Raw genomic sequence first — 21,803 nt, forward strand, 5'->3', positions numbered from 1 at the left:
TTTTAATATATTCATCCTTCTTGTTCAAATTTAACGTTTCTCTTTTCATCTATCTAGTTGCTACGTTACGTACGTATATTATATCTGTTTTTCATATTATTCATTAGATGAAAAATCCTCGTACCTTTGCTATCATCTTTTCTACAATATAAACAAAAAGTTTAATATAAAGATGCAAAATAATAATTCCATACCGTTGAGGTCCAAGTTGAAATAGACAAATTAAAATGAAAGAAAAAGAAAAAAAAAAAGAAGAAAAAAAATTAAGTCTCTCCGCTAATGACATCGGCTTGACAAAATGGCATCACGAAGAAGGAAAGCAAGTGAGTAGTCTCGTATTCCCGTTAGCTATTCTGAAACATTATTTCCAGGAGAATGAAATGAATTTACGGTCGGGATGATCCTGACTTTCGTTTTTAAATTCAACGAGAACGAGATCGCAGCAATTTCTTCTCTTATATTTAAACATCGCATCCTGATTTTCTCGCTGGCTTCGACTAACTCCTTCAACCCTCTGTATTTCTCTTTTCTTCTTTCTCTCTATTTCTCTCTCTCTCTCTCTCTCTCTCTCTCTATTTCTCTCTCTTTCTCTCTCTTTCTCTCTTTCTTTCTGCACTCGAGTTTTTCAGAGGCATTCCCTTTCATCGGTAGTGTGAGCAAGGGGAGGGTCCTTATTGTGGTCTCGTATTATTTCGTCGTCACGAAAGGACAATTCCTCGTTTTCAAACCACGACACAATCGGCGTTGGCGGCTTCACGTCTCTACGATTGAAGAAGGAGGAAAAAGATAGAGAGAAAAAGAGAGAGAAAGAGAGAAGGGAAGAATAAGAAGAGAAGGAGCTGCAAAAAGAAGACTCTTTCATACGAATTTCGCAAATGAGAATTCACTCGAATGCGCGAGTAGTTAGAAAGAGAGTAAGAGAGAGGTAGAAAGAGGGAAAGAGAGAGAAAGAAAGGAGGTGGTTGTAAGTAATAACCATACACGATGTCTGCCTTTCAAAAAAGCTTCGTGTCCTTTAATGCGCGAAGAAACATAACTAGTGATGTATATATATATACATCATATATATATATATATATATATATATATATATATATATATATATACATCACTATATATATACACATATATATATACATATATATATATATATATATATATATATATCCATCCATGCATGTCCTGTATACGCATACATATGCATACATATAAATGTAACTCATATGAACTTGTATACATATACAAAATGAAAAGCTCATAAAAATACTAAATGGAGAAATGTGGTATAGAGAAGAGAAGATGGAGCAGGAGGGTTGATATAAAGAAAAAGAAAGAGAGAGAGAGAGAGAGAGAGAGAGAGGGAGAGAGAGAGAGAGGAAAACTCTCGCGCCGCATTACAAGCACCAAACGTACGTAATTTTAATTAAAGCTCCATGACGAGAAAGCGTCGCTTGCTGTCAAGCCACCAACGTTATATTATGTAGGTAGTTATTCAAGTCATATACACAAATTACGTAAATCCTCATCATCACACCCTCCTTCGCGTCCCTACACTTTCTGCTTGCTCTACTTGCGCAACACGCGCACACCTTCCCTCAATCCATTTCTCAAACTTCCTTTTCTTCCTATGTATCCTCTGTGTCCTCTTTTATATTATCCTTGTTCATCATCTTATTTGTCCTTCATTCTTTAATTTTTTTTTTTCTATACTTCTTACTCTAATAAAAAAGTAATATTACTTACGATAAGACTCGACTTTCACTTTAAGTTTAAATCACTGTTAAGGTGTTATTAATTCACTTAATACTTTGATTCCTTTTTTCATTCGTTGTTTTCGTAACTATTAATTACCGAATGTTTTATTAGTTTTTTTTTCTTTTTTTCCTTTAGAACATTAAGTGATCGATCGTATAGATTTCATTCTACCATTACTATATGTATAATATTAACTTTCAATCGTTACCTCTCGAATAATATTTCATTCCTAAAAGAAACAATAGGAATGTTAGACTTTGTTTAGTCGATTTTGTAGTTTGATTTTTAAGTACTTGATGATTCATCCTTATCGCGGGCCGTCGATGACGCGTTTTTCCACGAACGATCAGAATCGTGTCGACGAAAAAATATATATTTATGTATATACCGATAACACACCAGTATAAATTTACATCTAATTTTCGAATCTATGATTCAATTTATACCAATGAAGATTATTAAAACAAAAAAAAAATTGATCGTTAGATAAGATCTTTGAATTACGTGAATTTCAAATCGAATGTTTGAATTTAAAGATTAATTTTTTACAAAAATTGGACTAAACGATATAAAATGCTTGGAAAAACCGAGAAATCATTCTGCTATGATTTTACAACATACGTACAGTAAGAGGAAAAGAGACAAATAATCTACAAGCAAAAAAAAACGTCGGACACCAGTTAAGACTTCTTTAATTCTCAAATAATAAATATTTCCTCTTATCTCTCTCTCTCTCTCTCTCTCTCTTGCTCTCTCCCTCTCTTACATTTTATGCTCTCTTACTCGACTCGAAGAGATCATCACCGTTACATTATGACGGGTGCTAACTTCCGCTTCTCTTAATTTGCCTTCTTTTCTCTCTTTCTACATTACTCTCTTCGTACCAAAGGATATATGATGCGATCCATTAAAGCAAGGAAAATCTGCAAATGGTTTTGCTATCCCAACGACGGCCATAAACGTTAAAAGCTATCCTCGCGTAAATAAATGCTTTGACAAGCGTACACGTTCCATGACCTACGACAAGAGGACATTAAATCTCTATTTTTCTTAACATCATAATCTAAATATATATTATAAAAATGCAAAATGACGTACCATCACATTTTTTAAAATCTTTATGTATTCACTTTATGAATACAAACATAGATAAAATGAAATAATACAACTATTCTATTTTTTACAGAGTTACAAAACAGATATATAATAGTAAAATATTCTTATAGCAATCTTAAAATATTTAAATAACTAGAAAAAGAGAGAGAGAGAGAGAGAGAGAGAGAGAGAGAGAAAGAGAGATAGAGAGAGAAAGAGAGATAGAGAGAGAAAGAGAGAGAGAGAGAGAGAGAAATTGAGGTCGAACTATGTCTGGATGACTAGAGCTTTAAACCTTCGCTATTTGTTACGAGCATATATATCTATCTATTTATACTGGCAACTGGGATCAACGAATCTTAACCGATTGTGGGTGCTTGTCATTTCATAGTTCTCGCTAACACCTGCCATCAACTTAATCATTTGAGAAAACTAAGCAAAGAGGAATCTAGCGTGAAATTGCAATATCATATAAGTCAATTGTAATTGATTCGGCTCATAACATGATATCGTTACGTATATTTCATTTGTTGCATTTTAATTGGTAGTAGACTCGTTCGCGCGTGAATAGATTAGAATGGTAGATAACATCGGATAATCGTTCACGACTCTCAAGAAGATTTATCTCAATGCATTACATTACCTTCCGCTCAGATAACAATCAGCCTCGAGCATACGTTCTGTCAAGTTTAAGTGGCAACGATTATGCGACGCGGTGATTCGTCCTCTACTTAACGCAGGAACAGTTCAATGGAATAATAACATCGTCGTTAAACCGTGCTGTACTATCTGGAATACAACGTCAAATAGATAAAAAAATATCGAATTATCTATCATCTAAATTCTTTAAAGATAATTATTATCAATTGTATTATCTTCCTGCAAAAGATGCACTCATTGTGAAACGCATTAGTTGCGTCGCATACGATTAGAAAGATTATTTTTCTTTTATCAATTTTGTCAGGCTTATTATCTAAACTGAAATAGATAATATTATCCTCTGAGCAATATACAAATGCTGACCTTGTCATTTGTTATTTTAATCCTTTCACTGTCGAACATTTCCTATTTTTTTGAAGATTGCCAGATTAAGTGAAAAATTAATTATAATACAAGTAGAAGTCATAAAAATTGGTAAATATTACAAAAACCCTTATGTATCGCTTTCTAATGTTTACAATGAAAATACTTCAACGTTTTTCAAGAATTCAAAAGAAAGAAAAAATCCCAGTGAAAAATAAACGAAAATACTTCACGATACTATGGGCTCTGCTTATAAATATCCTAGGCCAAGCATCGACCGTAAATCGGAACGATGAGTAATCGAATTTACTACGAATAAAAAACACGTTCAGAAAATTGACGTTGACAGCCTACCGCAAAATACTATCAATAGAAGACATCCTAAATAGATAAAAAATACTTCACCAGAAAATACTTTATATAACATACCGTGAATATGAATTTTGAAAAGAAATAAATGAATTATACATTTTTTTAATAGAAAAACTTCAGAGAAATAATAGCTCAGATGTCAATTAATCATTAAAAATTTTTTAATTTTATTATTTAAAATCAGGGTTTATCAATTTGGAAAAAAAATTTCTTTTTTTTTTTTTTTTTTTTTTTTTTGGAGAAATATCAAGAAGATCGTTTGATTATATTATAATTTGTCAACGACAAATATTTTACGATACTTACAGTCGAATTGTAATGGTGCGTCTCTTGGGACAACGAGCTTGAACGCCTGAGACCAAAGTTAGAAAGCCGTCTAAGAATATCAGAATTGCGAGGCGAGAATAGACCAGAGAAATAACATTAAGTGAAAATCTACCGTTATTCGAAGTTACGGAAATATCAAGAATGGTGGAAGAAACTCGATGTATTTATACCTATCGTACTCCTGTCCTCCTTTTCTACAAATCTTCTGTCACTATCTTCGTAATTGGATGAGATTCGTTATTTACATCAACAATTTTTATATTCACGAAATGCCAAAAAAAAAAGAAAAAATCATCTTTCCATCCGAAGGAATGTACATAATTTTTGTTTTCTTTCCCCTTCAACGTCTAAAGCAATCTATGTCACTTCTGATTCTTTAAAATCAAATTGAAAGACGAATTACAAGGACGTGTTAATATAAGAAAACTTTTTTAATAAGACTACGTCAATGTGAAAATGTAAAATTTTATCACACCGACGAATAACATTATTTCGACGAACATACATAGCATACTAATTAAAAAATCATCAAGTTGTTTCTTCCAACTGGATTTATTCAGAAAATACTCGACTTCCTTGAAGTGCATACGAATGCATGTAAGTATGTTTATTAGAACACTAATTAACTGCATAACATTTTTTCTGTAGTTACGAAGTAAAAAAGGACAAAGTTATTTCGGGACAAAAGAATGGTGAGAGAGAGGGAGGGAGGGAGAAGGAGAGGAAGAGAGGGAGAGAGAGAGAGAGAGAGAGAGAGAGAGAGAGAGGACAAAAAAAAATGCACAATCCTCACCTCGAACAGATAGCACTCGAGTAGTCTTCGCGAAGTGACGTAATCCGTGTCCGTCGTATGTGCAAACTATTATTACGTCAAGGGAACGTAAAGAGCAACAAGTATCGCGGTTTTTGCGAAGCACGCCAGGAACTTCGAACACGCGGTGTACTCGCCGAGTGCACGTGGCATGACTGAACACACGCATACACGACCAATTGCTTTTATATACACACTATACCAACGCAAAAGAACGATTGCACATTTGGAAATAGTAGAAGCAGAGAAGAAGATTGTCCCCTCAGTTACAATCTTTCTCTCTTTCACACACACTTCTCTCTCTCTCACTCTCTCTCTCTCACTCTCTTTCTCTCATTCTCTCTCATTCTCTCTATCACAGATGTGCACACGTTTTATAGCATACTCGTCCTCTCTTCGGTCAACTTTCTCATCTCTTCCCTCTCTCACTCATTCTTTTTATTTCAAAGATCCGCTTTGCTTTTTCCTCGACTCAGTAAACATTTCTTATACTTCTCTCTCTCTCTCTCTCTCTCTCTCTCTCTCTCTCTCTCTTTCTCTCTCTTGCATTTTATTTTGCATATAACCGTCTCGTTTCTATCAAGCGCTACGAAAGTAGAAAAGAAGATACAAAGAGAAGGTCGAATCTTCTTCTATCTTTCTTTTTCCATCCGTATTTCGAAGGAACGAACGCGCAACGAACGAGCAACGAACGACGATCGAGTTTTCCAACGCGACACGCCCTAAACGAGACTAACTCGGCTCACCACCTGTCTATCTACGTATCCTCAATCTTAGGATCGAACATACCCATCGATCGTCCTTCTCGAACGAGATGGTGCACGTGGCTTCCACCTGCTACTCCTCCTCCTCCTCCTCCTCCTCCTTTCCTTCAATAACCAGCTTCCCCTTTCGCAATGCAGGAACTCAGAGATATCCTCGACACCTCCACCTCGCTAGAAACGGAGGTTTTACGAGGACAACGTCGTAGAATTGCTTTTCCATCTCTCTAGTTCTCTCTCTCTTGTCGCCAAGACGACATTCTTTCTACATACGCCGACTCGACTCGTCGACTCCACTCGAGTCCAATAGAATCAGCTGACTTCGACGAAAGAAGATATATGACCTCTCTCTCGGACTCTCATTCGTATCGATGTTTCTCGTTTAAACCCGTGATCACACTTTCCAACGAACGTTCCGGCCTTTTCTTGGCATCTTCGACGTTAGAAATGGATACAATGCGTGAAAACAAAACTATTGAAAATGTTTTACTATCGTCCGAAATTCACGACGAAACTCTTCGACGTACCGCGAGGCTGCTTAACGAGACGACTAATTCGAACGTGTTGGGTCCACGAGCACAAATGAGGAACAGTGAGGAGAAGGAGTAGGAAGAAGAGGAGGTGTGATGGTAGTGGTGGCAGAAGAGGAGGACGAAGAAGAGAAGGAGAAGACCTCGACACCCGCACTACCGTCTGTCTGACAATACGCTTGTGAAAAGGACAGAAAGTGAGAGTGAGAAAGCATGAGAGAAAGAGAGAAAGAGAGACAGAGAAAGAGAGAAAGAGAGAGAGAGAGAGAGAGAGAGAGAGAATCCGCCTTCTCTGTTTCTATGTATTTGTATTTGTCTGTGAGTGGTCTGACCGTCACGGAGGAAGAGAAGAAAGAGGAAAGAAAAAGAGGAAGAGAGAGAGAAAGCGAGAGAGGGAGAGCTAGTGGCCAGAGCAAGAACGTGCGAGTAGTATGGAAAGATGACCCCAGATATGGGACTAGCACTCGACGGGACCCCGGACCGAATCGCACTGCGTTGTGTCGAGTCCAAACCCGGGGCCCTGACCGATCGTTTAACCGGAGAGGGACTCTCCCTCTCTCCCTCTTCCTTCCTTCCTTCCACCTCCACCCAACCGTCTCTACGTGGGATCGTGCTGGCACAACCTGCGAGACAACTTGCATTCCAAATTTATGCAGCGTGCACGCATCGCGTGTTTTCGAAATAAGAACGGGAATTTCTCTTGCAAAGTACGATGACTTTTTCATATCTCCAAGCAAGCGTTTTCTACGAGTAAACATTCGTTCAAAGATTTTTTGAAAGATTTCTTATCGAAAAATGTATCATCTTATTGATGATCATTTTCATAATAACAGTTATAGAATTGAGGTCTGATTAAAATCAAATGTACTTCTTTTACAAATCTAACGTCATTTTATTTGATTATATTCTATTGTATATCATAATAAATAAAAGTTTATGACATTTACAAGAATATCGGAGATACGATTTTTTCCCAAAATATGACGATAATAATTTGATAGAAAAAGATTAAAAAAGTGTATTTCTTTTGTTATCTATCTACGTGGTCAGACAATACGATTAGATCTCTTTCAAGATTCTTTTATTGTATTACGAATGTAAGTTTGTTCGAAGAAAGCTTTAACCGAGCGACGTTGAAAAAAAGATCTCTTAAAAGACTTATCTACCTTTCCTGCTCGGCCATCGATGTCTCCTACAACTTAGGTAACACGCCATGCATGCTACCTTAAATGTTTCCTCGCACGTATTCTTTTAGATTTACCAGTGTATTCACCATTCTTTCTTTACTATTCATCGATGCAACACATACGATTGTATGAAACATTCTCCTTTGTATTTTTTCTATCACAAATTGCACAATTAAAATTTCTATATAATTTTTGTCGATAATTAAAATTTCATAAAATAAGATTAGGTATATGTAAATATTAAAATGAATGGATTTAAACTAAAAATATCTTGTATTATTCATTAAATTATGCGAATTCTTTTAATTTTGAAATACTACAGGAAATAACAAAGAATTCAAACGTTATATGTATGCATGAGCTTAAAATGAGGCTGTTTTGTCGCAAGGTCGACAATTTAGATTAGCACAGAATATTCGAGAGCTCAGGGTTCTCGAAAAACCTTGACACGACCCTGACGAGAAGAATTGAATGACACAGGCAGCGCAATGAATACCACCGCCGTATGAAGAGTATGCTTACAGATGGTAAATGTCGCTTCCAGCTGACCAGACACGGTCATTGTGATGTTAATGAACACAGGAAGAAGCATTTTTGATCAAGCAAATCAACCTCCTGCTTTGTATAATATTCGTGTAGAAATAACGTGTTATTTTTATTTCTATCTTCATCAAGAAAGATATTAGAATTTGAAAATATAATACATTTAAAGAATCATTTTGTACACTTTAAAGTAATACTCGATATATTACGATATACATCAATAAATTAAGAAATTAAAAGGGCAAAAAATTGAAAATTAAATAAAAGATAAATAACATACAGATAAAAATTAAATTATCAATAAAGTAAATATCGATATAAAAATTTAATATTATTCAATAAAAAACGAGATACAATCTAATGCGACCAGATAAAAATTTCAGACAAGTTTTAACTAAGATCCTTAACGTTGGATTACGATATAAGATTACGTCCGATATCTCGGCAAAGCTAAGAACATAATTAATGACTCTATTAAAACGATCTTCTTAAAGAATTTCTTTCCTACAGATTTTTCGTTCTTGAAACGACATATCGAAGATTAGAATACAGTGCAAATGATAAATCGATTGTCGATAAATGATCATAAAAAGCTTATTCATTGGTTATGCATAAGCTTTAGAAAGCGTTTCAAATCATATTGTACATATGTTATTGTACTATGATAAAGCGTAATCTATTTAGACATTTAATTAAAATCGTACTCGAATTAAGCGATTCTCTTTTCGTGACGAGTGGACGTTGTTCGAAACAATAATAATGGATGTATATTTGTGTGTGTGTGTGTGTGTGTACATAGATACATGTACATACATACGTATACAACATCAAAAGACGAGGTCTTCTCCATCGCGTGTGAGTCACATCCCACGATCCAAACATTCCTGCGTGATGTCATAATATATGTTCCCGAGCATACGACATTATCGTTACATTTTTTTTTAATTCTCGCAACGCAAAATCGCCACTCATGACGAGTGTTCTATATACCGATGTTCTATTACCAACTTGAAAATATTAATTATACCCTGAACGATCGAGAGATATCATTGAAATTAATGTTACGTTTCATACTGATTCTCCGTAATTTTGATTTTTTCTTGATCAAATCCCCAGAATATTTTTACGTTTTTGCTTCTCTTATTAAAAATGTGTATCATCAACTGTAAATATCGTGTATTGTTTCTTCGATATATACTAAGAATATGATTTCTCTATCGTGATCGAGTAAATAAGAACAGTCGTTCAGTGCATGGATCTGGAAAGACCTATTACGCCATTATGAGATATAGTACTAGACGACTAACGAAGTTGAATTAATAATTATATCATTGATGAGTCATTGTAACAAGTCGTGCAAATGCCAGGAAATTCTTTTGTGTGAATGATAATTTAAAATTCTTAAAAACCATGAAGGCATATTATATTTTCATATTTGCTTTACGATAAAAAGTAAACACATACGCACATACACACGTACGTACGTCATACATACAATCCAAAATTGTATAACTTTGAACTTATCGATCTCTTTATGATAATTTTTCGAAATTTTTAAAATTGTATTCTAATTCTCCCCTATAATCCGGGTCAAAGCACCCGTATTTTTTTTCTGTACATTAGATAAGGTATACCACCCATGCGTGTTACTAGGAACTGGTCGCGATAGAAGCTTTACCTTACCAGATAAGAAAGTTTGAAGAAAGGCAGCATTTTCGACTTACCACAGTTCGCTGAGCTAACAATGAATCTTTGGAGTACGTTATATGAGAACTCGAGATAATCGAAAGTAATAATACATATACGAATTTATTATCAAAAAAAAAAAAAAGAAAAAGAGAAGAGTAGATAATTCAAGCTGAGATCGCAAAAAAAATAAGAAGAAGAAACAAATAAAATCCCGAACAACTACATTTCACATACGTAGATAAATGTATTCCATTGTTTACACTATATCATTCGGTGCTTAATTTTTTTATAACAATATGAATTCGATACTTTGTTCAAAGCTAACGAACGAATTGTCGTTGAACAAAAGGAAATACTTTTAAGTTCAAATATTGAAAATAAAGAACAATAGAGATAGGGTTGACGAAGAAAATAAAAGAAATAATCAATTCATTCAGAGTCATAGTACTTAAAGCTCCGTGTGTAAGTGTATCCGGGCGAAGTGCTTAAAGAATTAAAGTGGCCAAGAGAGATAGAAAGATAGAGAGAGTGAGAGAGAGAAAAGAGAAAAAGAGGAAGAGAGATCGCGACAAGAGGAGTTTCCCTATTGAAGCTAAACGGTTGTACTTTAACTGAGAACATTCGCGTTGTGTGGTTGTAAAAAAAAAAAAAAAAGAAAAAACATAACAGAATACAGCACCGTTGTATCGCATTACACACCGGCTTCACGCCGTTGCGTTGAAAATGCGTACGCGATTATTAAGCCGGCTGTCCGATGTTACCCGTTGCCGGATGTCATAACGTAGTTTGTCTTATTGTCGCCAAATCCATTAACATTCTCATGGCGTTGGTACGATGCCAAAACCGACGTACGTTTCTTCGCAAAAGTCATCGTGAACCGTTCGCCAACGAATCAAGACAGAATCGTTCGCGTTAGATTTTTTAAAGCAGCTTTCGTTTTACCGTTCATCGTTTAATACGACGTGTTCGTACGAATGATGACAATTTTTTTCAGTCAACTTAATAAAATCTATTTTTTTCTTTTTTTTTTCTATTTAATTAATCAATAAAGCACGAATATTCATAAGATAATTTCGGATTTTAATAGGAGTCCATTATTTTTATAAATTGATAAGGAGTATATCATTTATATGTTTCGATTGAAAAACATTTGATCCAGAAGAAGCAACGATCCATAACCTACGACAAATGATACGATGAGAATATTTAATGATAAATGAAAGGAGAACGTATGATTTGGCTACAAAAAGAAAAGAAAAAAAAAGAAAAAAAGAAGAAAAGAAAAAACAAGTAAATACAATTATCTCGAAAGTTATGCGTATGTAAATCTTTCTAATGACGTGTGTAATTTGTAAGAAAAGAAAGATAAAATGAGAAATAAATATTAAAATTATCGTACGATGAGTGATAACTCATTAAGAAGCGGAAATTCACGCGTCAATACGTACACGGACACGCCGTCCTTGTGATGGCAAAATGTCCGGCAATGAACTATCGCATTGCAAAATGTGAAAGCGATTAAAATTCCAACGAACGGACGAGTCTTTCTCTCTTTCTCTCTCTCTCTCTCTTTCTTTCTCTATGTTCTGTGTTATTTCTATGAGGTTCTCCTCACGACTCCTTTTAGCTTCGAGTTACGTGAGAAGAATGTATACTTTTTAAGGTGAGCCCACTTTTTACAATGAAAACAAATAATTTGAACGATTCTTTGAACATACGATTACCCATTTAATTTTCTTATTTCACCACGCGAAAACAATACTCATTTGTTCGACGTTTCTTTTATCAGAGAAAGAACAAATACCTAATTAATCGATTCACGCTTCGAGAGCGAACGAAAACAACGCTTAGCCGGTCGAAGCGTCGCGTACCTACTGACTCTCCTGAGACAGAAAATCATCGTGTCTGTCCGCTGTCAGATAAGAATATCTATCGTCAGCCATCCACGCCTCTACTACGTATACGTACGTAAACGTATGTGTGCCTGTGTGTATGGACATAAACGTACGTTAATACGTGTGTACGTTTCTTGTGTATATATTCTACGTTTATCTGTACGCGTAGAAGAAAAAAAAAAATACATACAAAGAGCATATGCGAGAAGAAGCAGTCGTTCAGGTAAAACGATACATTCTGTGTTGTCGTTAGTCTAAATGTAACGACGATAATGTTACCAAACGTATGCAAAACAACAATATCGGTGACACTTATAATACGCGTGCGAAAAGTCGCGTTACGAGAGACGTTTCTCGTGGAATTTATGAACAAAATTATTTTATTTGATGAACAATGAAATCTGAAAAGAAAAATACTAATTGATTATTTTTTATCAAATCAAAAATTGTACATCGATTATGAATTATTCAATTCAAGGAATTAATAGTAATTGTGAAAGATTATGAACGATCTATAGATAATTTATAATTATTATTTGAAAATAAGAAAGGGAAAGAAAAACGTGTATAGTCGATGTTACTAATGCAATCTCACCTTGCCCTAGTTGAATCGAACGAGACTCACCTACCGTGATGATTTTTTACATTATATCAGCGATGATGTATAAATTATTCTTTTATTGCAACGCCTGATCGTTTATACTTAAGACACATTATCCTTAATTTAAATATAGCCGTAAAATCGATAAATAATGACAATTTTAACCGTTCAAATATATTTCTCACTCGTGAGGTCTTGCGCATTTACAAATATTTAGAGAAACCATTTGCTCGTCAGCTTTGTAATGGCATAGCTGATTAAATACAATTAAATAGACATTACCTGAGCTTTACTGATAGGATAGAGTTAAAATTTTGAAAGTGCGTTTGAAGAAAATGAAACGAAATATAGCGAAAACATGCATTAGCATATAAGAATTATATGCAATTTATAAAAAAAATTTAAAGAAGAATGAATATCCAGATTATATCGTAAACAAATATATTGAATAAAGTATATACTGTATTCACTGACCTGTAAACAAAGCTTCGAAGAGAAAGGTCGAATTTCGGACGAAATTCTTTAACAAATTTACTTCTTATCTAACGAAAGAGCGTCCATATGTAACATCTTTTAATCTCATTCCTCGCAATTGCATGCATTGTTATATAAGAACGTCTTCGTTATAAAAAATGCAAATTATAGATAATTGGACGAGACTTTTTATATGTGTTCGTGTATGTCAAATATTTGCAAGCATGAAATTGACTCATCGTGTAAATGAAATACGATGCAAAGAACGCATCTGTGTAAATGAATATGATGCACTCTTGTAATGATCAGCAAATGATAATTACATACATATATACAATTTGTACAATTTTTATTACAACAATATTTGGCGGATGTAGCACAATTTTGAAAACTATCGTGCCATACAATAACTCTCTAAATCGTTCATTATTACATCGATAGCGTGTACTGAAATATTATATATATATATATAAAAAAAAATAAAATAAAATATTTTTTATATGCTTGACAAATACGAAGAGATATTACTTAATATCTCACAAAAGCTTTAAAGGACAAACGAAGCGACAAAATAAATGTAGACATCGCATACATTATAGCAGCGCAACGTTTATTACCAAACCAATGTTATATTATAAACGATAAATTGCTTAACTTTAAAAAGTAAATATATATACATATATTTCTCCTACTATCTAAATAGCCTTTTATATATATATATGTCTGCTCGTATATCTCGAATGATTACATTAATATCAATATTTGTGTGAATTATCTTATATCAGAGAATAAATTCTGAAATAAATCACAACAAATTCAAATACGAGGAAGACGTTTAACTACTTTTCTTATTCTATAATCCTTTAGTATAATTTTTCCACGTATAAGATAGATTCGTTTTTGACTATAGAACTTTATCACATAGAAAATAGTCTCGGCTTATTGAGAATAGTGCAAAAGAATTTCAAAATTGTCTATTATTGAACTTAACTGTGCTGTATTTTAAATTATATCATAAATTGAAATTGATTAAAGTCACAGGACATTTATATACGTTAGTAAAAAGAAAATAAAAAATATAAAATAAAAAAATAAAAAAATAAAAATAAAGAAAAAACAAGAAAGTATGCATGCTCTAAAATTGTTAACGAATTTGTTAAAATTCTTATTGTTATAACATTCAGTTCACACGTTATTTACAGGATCAAAATCGAATCTATCAACGACATTATAATATATCGAATACTTCATTATACTTACTACATCAATGAATAACATTTTTACATATATATATATATATATATATATATATATATATATATATATGTAAAATATATATATATATAGGTATATACCTGCACTACTTGGCTCCACTATATTCGTATACATATACTTAATAGTATAACTTATTATACTAATTTGGACTCTACTATTTATTAAATTCTTGTCTACTTTTATCTACAATAATATCTCTTAATACTACCAGTATACGGACGCGAAGCTACTCTTTGTTAATATCTATACTGTCATTAAATACTGCGTTATAAATGTAATATCAAAGAGATAGATACGTATATGTACTTACATAATTGTGTATTTAGTAAGAAAGAAAAATATATCTATTAAAAAAATATACTAGAACAATAACGATAATATAAAATCTCTAGTAACACTACTGACAAATGAGAATCTCGATTCTTTCTTTTATGCCAAGTTTCTATCTTGTATAATATAATATCATTAAAATTGTTTATAAAACAAACAATATGTTTATCATTGTAGTAAATATACGATGAATCAGGAAATAGTATTTGATTACATTGCAGTTGCAATATAGATTTCGTAAAGTCTCCATATATAATTATAAACACGTTATATATGTATTATTATATACAATACCTATATACACAAAACCTAATACATGATAGATCATTTTGATTATTTCCTGAAAATCTAACGAATTAGCTTATTCACTGTACATCTGATACCCCTTAACTGTATCATTTGTGACACTTACGTTAACTAAATCGGTCAACGAGCATGGAAGGGTCATACTGGGAATGTTCAATTTAGCAAGCACGACAATTACGATGGACGTTAACTTCTCAACGTTTTAATCGAAGAGAAATTTCTATTACATACGTCAAGTTAATTTACGAACAACAATCAATAATTGGCTAGTTACTATTTTCGATCACGTGTCACAAAAATAACAAGCTTTCCGAATCGTTAACCTCTTTTTCTACTAACACGATCGTGCTCTTTTCGTGTCACGTTTTAAAGTTTTATTGTTAGTTCGGCCAAGATATAAATTCGAAATCGTTTCGATTTTATTATACTCGCGATCGACGTTCTTTCTGCCATATATATTTTATATATATATATACATATACGTATATACCTATCTATATACGTATAACCACGTTTCAAACCCCATCCACACCCTTAACCGTCGAATGAATCTCATGGTCGCTTCCTTTTTTTCTTATAAAACCAAAAAGGGCTTTTCAATACCCGATCCAAGTTCCGATGGAACGAACGAGTTCTTCCTCGAGCTGTCCGATAACGGAGGTACTACTTGCCCCCAGGATAGATTACCTTCCCTTTTTTTCCAACAAAGGTTTCTTCAGGTTAAAGTGCATCCGATTAATATCAGGAGCGAAACGAGCGGGAAGGGAGATTGAAGTTTCTACAGATTTCTTTTTCTTTGTGGTGAAATTTATCGACATTAATACATTTTTTGGTGTATCGATAAGATTGGATAGAAAACAGAAAGGAATTTATATATATACACACACACGCGCGCGCGCACACACATATACACACACACATACACACACACACACCCATAAACATTTAATTAGAAATTATTGTGTGTGTAAAAAATATTCTTTTTTCAGATATCATCGATTTTTAAACATTAAAATGCAAACTCTATAAAAAAAAATGGAATAAAAAGTAGAGGAAGGGAATTGGAAAATCTTTATCGTGAGAAAGGAGAAAAAGGTCCGGCAACAAGTGTATCTCTATCCGTGTTCAGGCAAACCGTAAACAACAGAGACGCAACACAACGATTATGCATGTACACGTGGTCAGAAAGAAGCGTCATGCGGTGCAGCCAAGCGTGCGTTGCTGTTTACCTGCGAAGGGCACGTCTCCGAAGTATTCCTCAACGTTGTCGGTAGACATGCTCTTGTCCGAAAGAGAAACGCTCGATAAAGAACCGCTGGATGCATCGAGAGAACCGCTTGCAGGAAATTGTAGCAAATCCTCATCAGTTTCCGTTTCCATGTCGCGAGATCTTCTTTTATAAACCTGCCGAAAAACGAACGTAAAACATTTTTCTCTTTTCTTTTTTTCTCAGCGAAGTTATCTTCTTGTCACACGTAATTGTGATCTCTGGAGGATTATGTACGATGGGCGTTGTTTCTTTTTCTTTTTATAATCTTATCAAAAGATATAAAGATTTTTATCTTCTATTCGGAAAAATTTATTTATCATTCCATATTTATTTTTATAACAAATAATTCTTATGGAAACAAATATTTAAAAATGCATTCTCTTTTCTTTCTCGGTAAATTTAAAGAATCGATTTTTATTAGATATGATATTTATGCATTTAAAAAAAAAAAGTAAATAAATACAACTAAAAATACAATGCAGAAAGCAGCGGAAAAAGAAATTTCATGTGGCTCGATTTTTTGCAATTAAAATCCCAGAAATCAGAGATAGCAGACACGATCATCATTACGATGAACATTCTGGAGGTAAAGAGCGTAAACCATCACTAAAAATTCGTACATTTTTCTGTGCTTCAACGGAATGGAAGAAGAAAGAAGCTTCAGAAAGACGAAGTAGAAGAGATGGCGGAGAGAAATGGAGAAACATTTTCAAGAAAGGAAGACAGAGAGTGAGAGAGAAAAAAGAGAGAAAGAAAAAGAGAGAGAGAGAGAGAGAGAGAGAGAGAGAGAATCAGAGAAGCGCAAAAGTCGAGGACTTCATTATCCAAAGGGTGTCGGCGTCTTGCATTTTGCTGCTCTAGTGAACCCCCGGAAGTTGACAAGTGAAAAGCAACCATCCGTAATCGGTTCCTTCATTTTCGTCCTTTCCTTCGTCTTTTGCCTGTCGAGTCTCTCATCTTCGTCTCTCTTCCTATCCTCGTCTATTTCACTGAGCGTTACCAACGATCGTAACAACATTTGATCAAATCACGTCAACGATCACATTTCAACAGAGACTCAACGGAAAATTCTCCAAATAATTTTATCGTTCTTAAGAAATATATCTTAGACGATTTTAAAGCTATTAAAACGTAGTTCCGTTAATCTACAATGAAATAAATATAATCATGAGAAAATAATAAAAAATTTGACTCGTGAAATTCATTGAAACTTTTTCGTATTCCTATCTAAACCCCAACATCTGACTGGTTTTATTGTATCATCATAACTGACAGATTGCAAATGTAGAAAGATCGTATAGTTGAAGAAGTGGATTTCTAAATAACAGCGGAAGTCGAGTTGAGAATTCTCCGAAGATGCAACGAAGCAAAAGCCGAGAATGCTCGATTCACACGATTTCGACGTATCAACGGATCCTTCCGAGCAAACGGAAACGTATCCGTACTTCAACGATGCACGTTGCTCCCTTCAGAAGGAACACGTTCTCCTTTTCCCTTCTGTGCCATCTAGCGAAAAGGATACATATACATATACATATACATACATACAAACACACACACATACACGTATGTAGACACACACACACATACACATGTATGTTGACACACATACACACAAACACACATACGCATATATATATATACATATATATGTACGCGCGCACGCACACATACATTCGCTATGTTAGATTTCGCCGAGCGTATACGGCCGTTGAAAGATGTGGATTTGCAAGTGCATATACCAGCCGTCGTCGCCGTTACCGTTTGATGAAGAGAAAAGCATCCTATCCTCACTATAGAGAGAGAGAGAGAGAGAGAGAGAGAGAGAAAGAGAGAGAGGGAGAGAGAGAGAGAGGAGAGATAAGAGAGCACGCTATGGATATCCAAGTACCGGTGGATAGGAGAGAGGAAGCGTACGCGTAGAGTCGGTCTCACAGCAGAGCGATCACAGGATGACGCGGCAAACGGCTGTGAAGGAACGATGCTGATACCACGAGCAGAAACTAAGAGAGCGAAAGGGAGAGAAATAGGGTAGGGAACTGCCAGATTTGGCTCCTTGGAAATCGCATCACAGATCAAACAGGGCTTGTATATTAAACATAGCCCTGTACGTAAGACGTTCGTACATAAGTATATCTATACATACTAGAGACCATATACTACCGCTTATCTTCTATCCAACGATTCGGATCGACTGAGAGATTTAACGATCTTTGACATGGATGGAATTTCTCGACTTCGCGACGTTTCGCGCAACTCTGATACGAGAAGATATGAAATCGAACATACCGTTTTGTATGCATCAACGATCACGTAGCAAAACGTGCAGAAATGAATCTTCTAAGATCTTCCTAAGATATATTCGTTGAATATTGACAAACCGGAGGAAGCAAATATTTATGACGACAATTACAAGAAATCTTTCTCTGTAAATCGTCTATCGTAATATTATCGAATATTATATTATAAATAAAAAAATTGTTCTGAAAAAAAAAGTTAAAAATTATAAGAAATACGTGAAAAAAAAAAATACGAAGCTCACCTGGCTCAATGGACGAATACGTTCGTGAATCGATTTCTCAGCTTGCATGGCAGAAGGTGGTGGATGATCGGGAGTCGGTGGTTGAACGTAATGAGTTGGACTCGTAGGAAACATCATTTGCACACGTCTGAGTCTTTTATCTGTTGCCTCTCTGTTATCCTGAACCATCATTGTATGACCACCATCAAGAATCTCTCGTTTTTCGTCTAGCAAGCTTTCTTGGGAAGACTTCAAAGTAAGGAAGGCGTTAGAGACGAAGGTTTGTTCCTGATGTATAGAATCGTTCTCGCTACAGGGCGACTTATCGACGCAAGGACCGTTGTTATCAAACTCATAGCCTTCGTAAGCGTGTCTACGAAGTTTCCTTCGTGGATTTAACATCTTTATTGGACGATTCTCGTAAATAGATGTTATTGCAATTGGTTCTACATTGGTGTTCGCTGTTGTTGTTGTTGTTGTTATTGTCGTTATTGGCATTGCCTCTCGTCGATTGCCACTTTCCACAGACGGCACGAAACGAGATTTCATTTCCACGTACTGATCCACGCTTCTCGTCACGTGTCGTAACTGCTCACGACGTTTTTGCAGCTGTTCAAGATCGATGTGACTACGCGCACCGCTACGTGCTAAGAACAAGTACTCGTAGTTACTTGGACCCAACGAACAGTCCGCCGAAAGTGACATTTGAGTCTGCAGGTGCGTCGGCGAAACCGATAGGTTACGCCTCGGTGGTTTCTTCGGCGGTGTCGGCTACAAAAATCGCCACGAAATCAGCCTCCCTATTGGTATCGATCATGATACCTACTTTACAACGATCTCTATGCTATACGATATGAAATCATAATAGATCGATTCATTCGATAGTAAGTCAATATTATCGCTGCAGAGTATATTAAATTTATGTATTGCGAACAAAAAAATAACTACACATTCGTTTGTCATCGATCAACAACTACACTCTTTTATATCTAAATATAGCATCTAAATATATATATGTGTGTATATTATACGTATATATATATATATATATATATATATATATATATATATATATATTATATATATCCGAATACAAATTGAAAAGTAGTCATAAAAACGCGTTAACCTGAACTGTATTTTCAAAGGATTTTCCATCAGTTCTATATTTTGTGTTGAGCGATGCAAAAATCTATTTCCTCTACCTTCGTATTAGATTTCTCCGTTACAACGATCGAATCGACAGGCCAATTATCGAGAAATCGATCAACGAGGAGAATTCTCTACCGTAGAAGCCACGAAATTGATGATACCTCCATCAATTTAAAGCACACTCTATGGTATAAACATTGTCGATATCTTACTTCGCTACGTATAGAACATTTACAGAACCATTCTCTTATTAGAACGCGTAATCGATCTAGAATATTAATCGTAAACTAATAACTTTATTCCTCGTATTCTTAATTTAATGATGACGATTGCTAAATCGATTGTATAAACGGTGGAATTGAAATATTCAAGACATTATTATTAACATAAAAGATCGATATCTCCGAATAATTTTGATTCGTTTATGACGTCATTTCACCCCCATAAAAAGAAAAAAATTTCTTACCGAAACTTTGCTGTTAGAGGCAGGGCTATGAAGTGAGCTGGACAGGGGCGCCATTGGTAAGTAAATCCCAGGGGCACCGGAATCGTTGGCCAAACAACGTCGTTCCCGTGGGCTCGGTCCACCAACGCTAGATGACGAGGAAACGCTCAATTGATCGGACTCCCTGTTACCACCATATCCCGTGGGCAATGTCAAGGACAGATCCTCCGACACGAAACTACCCTCCATAGTTCCTCTTGGTACAGGTGGCGTTTGATACAATCCGCTATCAGAACCCCTATGATAACAGATCCACAAACTACATCCTTGAACTTTATCAATTACGATTATTACCGTTACAAATACTAACTACATACCAATCAAATCGAAGTTTCCATACTCCTATAAGATCTCGAACGGAAGTCAAATTATTCTACATCCTCCGATTATGATTTAAACCGTTATAGCCATTAATTCGATCGAACTGAGCTTTCCAATTTGAATTATATATCTACTTATAAATTATTCTAACTTTAATATTTAAAGGGATTATCTCGAAAATGAAAACGCAGTTCGTTCGTTCTATTTCATGATAAGCGAATTATAAAGATGTAAATGATCCACGTGCTAAATGTTTATGTCATTACCCTGTCGTGTCACGTGGTTGTAACGGTGTTCTAGAGGTGATAGTGTTTTGTGCTTTGTCTTCCGGTGTTTGGTCGGAACTTTCAAGAGTATTTATGGAGTTGAGAGTGTCAGACATAGACATGAGAACACTGTCGAAGACTGAGCTGAGGTCGGAGTAATCCTCTGTCTGCGGGATAGTCCTCCGTACTCCATTCACTGGTCCCCTATTCCGCCCGTCTTCGCTGAAACGCGTTACGCCAACTAGGCTCGTCAAATCTTTCTTTCATAATTTTAATCATTTTCTTTTACTTTTTTCAAGGGAAGCTTACGGAATTGATAACATCGATATCGAACACGTCCCATCGAAGTGAAATCGTCTGTACTTCTAAACCCCCTGGATAATTTCCAAATGTATCTGATCTATTTCAACGAATACGAAACGATATGGGAAAACAAATGCTAAAAAACGACGAGAGAATATCTTGCGAAAAACAAGTCGAATAGCAGGAGAAGAGAAGGCCATGCCCGGAGGACACGGTTGAGAGGCATGGTTATTAGTTTTGTGCTGCTGAGACGGGCTAACATTTACATTGTTTAACGTGATGGATTCATCTCGAGGCAGGCCGAGTCGGGGATACCAATGTCAAACACGGACGATGGAGGGCTTTCCTGGCTGGCATTGCACCCTTCATTCTTTATCCTTCTCACTCCGAGTCGAGTTCAGCCAACCGGTCGGCCTTAGTAGCTAGCGGAAGTAGAGAGCGAGAGAGCGAGTAGCAATGGGGCAATGCGGCGGGGGTGACCTGGGGCAAACGAG

The 21,803-nt window shown here is 35.1% G+C and overlaps 1 protein-coding gene across 7 annotated transcripts in view; it reads right to left on the reverse strand.

The window, feature by feature from the left end:
* Positions 1 to 21,803, reverse strand: part of LOC118444812 (ankyrin repeat and SAM domain-containing protein 1A) — a 103,504-nt gene that overhangs the window by 60,916 nt on the left and 20,785 nt on the right. For 5 of the 7 annotated variants that reach the window (XM_085659792.1, XM_085659791.1, XM_085659793.1 and 2 more), the window contains 4 exons: positions 21,007 to 21,228; positions 20,381 to 20,657; positions 18,787 to 19,536; positions 16,204 to 16,378 (listed from right to left, as the gene is read on the reverse strand). In XM_085659792.1, coding sequence (XP_085515918.1) covers positions 16,204 to 16,378; positions 18,787 to 19,536; positions 20,381 to 20,657; positions 21,007 to 21,228 — 1,424 coding nt within the window. The remainder of the gene's footprint in view (positions 1 to 16,203; positions 16,379 to 18,786; positions 19,537 to 20,380; positions 20,658 to 21,006; positions 21,229 to 21,803) is intronic. The other 2 variants (XM_035873470.2, XM_035873471.2) reach the window with 1 other exon arrangement.

This window comes from Vespa mandarinia, chromosome 10 (assembly GCF_050613455.1).
Source record: "Vespa mandarinia isolate Hongniang chromosome 10, ASM5061345v1, whole genome shotgun sequence".
Taxonomy (NCBI): domain Eukaryota; kingdom Metazoa; phylum Arthropoda; class Insecta; order Hymenoptera; family Vespidae; genus Vespa; species Vespa mandarinia.